Below are 3484 nucleotides of genomic sequence, written 5' to 3' on the forward strand. Positions count from 1 at the left end.
AGCTAATTCAATCAGCTATTAGATAAAAGCACGAAAAAGCCTGGCTGAAGTAGTTGTCAGTATACTGGGAAAGAGAAGAGGTGAAATTTTACACCTTGTCGTCCCAAAATACACATCTGATCATTTTTGAAGGAAATCTGCATCTGGAAGGCAGCTGTGAAATTGCATGTCAACATATTGTCCTGTAAATGTATCTGGGATTCATCTGTGCTGGTGATGCTGGTCTGAATGACCCAAAAGAAAAATGGTATTACATGACTGGTGAGAAGACAATGAATCATCTTTGAAACACACAGAATGTCAGCTGGAAATGTTGCTCTTGGTTTGTTCTGAAATGCTGAACTCAGAGAGGTATTATTAGCCTATAGGGAGAAATCTCTATTTGTTTTTCAGTTGTCATGTATATGATTAGTTTTCTTTAATCCAACAATTGCTGTCCTGCTTGGACCTACCTACCTGTGATTTCATTACCAGACATTTGGGATGGAAAGCATTACCACATGATGTCCTTCCACTAGGTATCCTCTGAGTTTCTGTTAAAATGAATTTTTTCCTTTTTTTGTCGGAAGCTAGTGTTGAATTTCAGAGTCTGCCCCCACAGTGGAGTTGTCTTGTTAAAAAACAATGGGACCCACAAAAGTCACACTTGGTTTGGCCTGCATGTGGATTTGGCCAGAGTACGATATGCTTTGATTTGAGAGCCTCCTTTAGCCTCATCAGAATTAAGAGCGTGGCCGATATTCTGTACTCAGTGCGGGGTTCCAGTAAATATTTTAAATGGAACAAAAACCTTTCCTAGGAACACACGTGCACATTAAGGTCTTGTTCCAAAGCCATCCAGAGCCAATGGAAAGGTCCACCAGAGTGGTTTTGTTGATGGAATTTATTTGAATTTGTATGCATATGGGTGTCCATAGACATAGTAAGTCTATAGATATAGTATGTCTATTTCTTTTCCAGTTGTCTGTCCTCCAGGAAGCTTCTTCCAGAATGGCGAATGCACTCCGTGTCCTCACGGGTTCTATCAGTCGCAGACTGGAAGTCCCTCCTGCATCAAGTGTCCCTCAGGCAAAACTACCGTCTCCACTGGCGCTTTCACAGCTGATCACTGTAAGTGCTACAACCATTCTACTGAAGACTGACTTTTTATACCTGTTGCTAGCATTGAAAGCAGTAGTTCTCAATGTTTTAAGTCAGGGCCACCCTGCGCAACATTTTTGCATTTGGCAGCCCCCCCAAGTTGAAAAACTGCTGTTTGTGCTGCCTCAGCTGACCTCACTGCTTCTCAACCAAGGCATTGTCACTTCTGGCATTGCCACCACTAGGTAAAAATGCCCGACATGCGTTGTGTGCAGCCCACACTTGCTTAAGGCCTATGTGATGATCCTAGGACAGGGAGACGCAGCCGTTCCTGGTCCCGCGCCATACGTGCCTCCTGGAAACAGAGATGCGGGGCAGTTTCATCTGACCATGGAGGCAGCATGGCAACTTGGAAATAGATGTCTCTGCTGCTGGTGTCGTTGCCCTGTGAAACTGTCCCTCATGCCTCTGTTTCCAGGAGGTATGAGTGGGACTGGAGTGGATAGGGCTGCAGCAGGAGTGAGTGTTCTTGCCTGCATTAGGGTTATTATATGAACCCAATGAGGCAGGCATGCCAGTTCTGCTGCAGTTGCTTCCCAGTTCAACACATGTGGGGAAGTTGGACCTGGTGGCAACAGCATTTATCCCTAGGCTGCCCCTGCCACCATGGTAAGAAACTGCTCCATGTACCTTGGTTTTCTGGAGGCATATTGGATAGGTGCCAACTTTTATTTTTCCCTGGCGGCAGGGGCAAAAACACTTTCCAAGTAGTGATAAAATTGGCTTTACTCCCAGACACATGTGAGGGTGGGAAAAACTTCACAGAGATTTTTCAGAGGAGTCTGGTATTAGATTAGCCTTGTAGATGAACCACTTGCTCAAAACCTTCTCTCTCAAAAGAGTCTATGATATAGGACGTGGGGTGTTTAATCCATTCATCGTTTTGGGTAGTGCTGTAACCTCAGAGCATAACTCCTTTATATCCAGCCATCAGTTCATTCAAAATTTTGGCAATCCAAGAGGTGACTTGCAGGTTTTGACATGAATGCGCAATGCTTTCCAACTTTACAGGGGTACAGAACTTCTCTAGAACTCAAAAATACTGTAATGCATACTGGGCACATCTACATGTTCATTAATATGCCTTAGATACTGTACATTTAGTTTAGTACTTCGTTAATAAAGTATTAACTAAATGTGCAGTACCTAAAGTTACTGTGCAGTAGCACCGGTGCAGTTATTTAGTGATGTTTACTGCACATTAGCCTTATAACACTGTGCAATAGGCGATTAGCACTGTTTTTGCCGTGAAACACGACTGTGCAGTGTTATTAGGCTAATGTCCAGGAAGCATCTTGTGTAGATGCGCCCACTGAGTAGTAATAATGCAAAAAAAGGATTTTAGATATATGGATCTACTTTCCCACAGTACAGTGGGCCAGAGCAAAACTAATACACTGTTTAACTCCTACTTAAGCTATTTTCAGAGGCCAACAGGTGACTTACACTCTGCATGCATTTGGATTTCTTCTCTTTTCCTGATAGATTTTTCTGCTGGCAGTGTTGTGTCTTAAAAAGTGTTGACAATTCACTTAGCTGGGGGTCAGGTGAAGAGTGAGATCTTGACTCTCGTTTTATATTTCTTCTCTGTGGAGCGGACAGGACTTTTTAATCCTTAAAAGTTTCAATTAGCACTCGGAATAGCACTTTCAACCACAAACAAAGTTCTTTACAGTCGAAAAGCAGCAATGCGGGCTTGTTTCTTCAAGAGCAAGGGGAAAATAGCAGCAGTGGATTGGTTTGGTGGATCTTATTGTTCCTTACCGCTGTTATTTGCAGTAATACAGCATTTCAGTAATACATTACAAGGCCTCATTGGACTAGGTACTGCACGTACGTTTATGAAAACAGAGTTCCTTTTATGAGAAATTTTCCCCTTTTTTTGTTGAAAGACCTTATGGGAACCAGAAATCCATCACATACAGATGGTAAGTTCTGGATAGAGACCATTTTTTGTCCTTTATTTGGCCAAAGCACTTGGCATAATTGAGTCATGAGCCCTGATGGGAATTTCTAGGCATTTCAGTAATAGAAATAACAATAATATGTCATAATAATTTAAAATCTCAGGGCTTCAGTTAAGAAATGCCATTTGTTAAATGCATGTGAGAGCCCCCCTTCCAGGCAGAAAAGGCTTTATTTCATTCTAGAAGGTCTTTGTCAAGCACATGCACTGGAAGCAAGTGATATAGTAATCCAACTCTTTTCTTTCTGTTGACTTGGGACAGGCATCACAGACTGTCAGCGGAAAGGGCAGAGTTTACAGTGTGATGAAGAGGGCCAGTATAGACCTTCCCAGCAAGATCCCATCACTAAGAAATCATTCTGTGTTGACAGTCTTGGA

At 42.5% G+C, this 3484-nt stretch overlaps 1 protein-coding gene across 1 annotated transcript in view; it reads left to right on the top strand.

Annotated features, from left to right (window-relative positions):
• TG (thyroglobulin) overlaps positions 1-3484 on the top strand; it is a 257089-nt gene that overhangs the window by 82228 nt on the left and 171377 nt on the right. Inside the window, exon 21 of the mRNA XM_019519642.1 lies at positions 961-1110. Coding sequence (XP_019375187.1) covers positions 961-1110 — 150 coding nt within the window. The remainder of the gene's footprint in view (positions 1-960; positions 1111-3484) is intronic.

This window comes from Gavialis gangeticus, unplaced genomic scaffold, assembly GCF_001723915.1.
Source record: "Gavialis gangeticus isolate Ggan-Ray unplaced genomic scaffold, GavGan_comp1, whole genome shotgun sequence".
NCBI lineage: Eukaryota > Metazoa > Chordata > Crocodylia > Gavialidae > Gavialis > Gavialis gangeticus.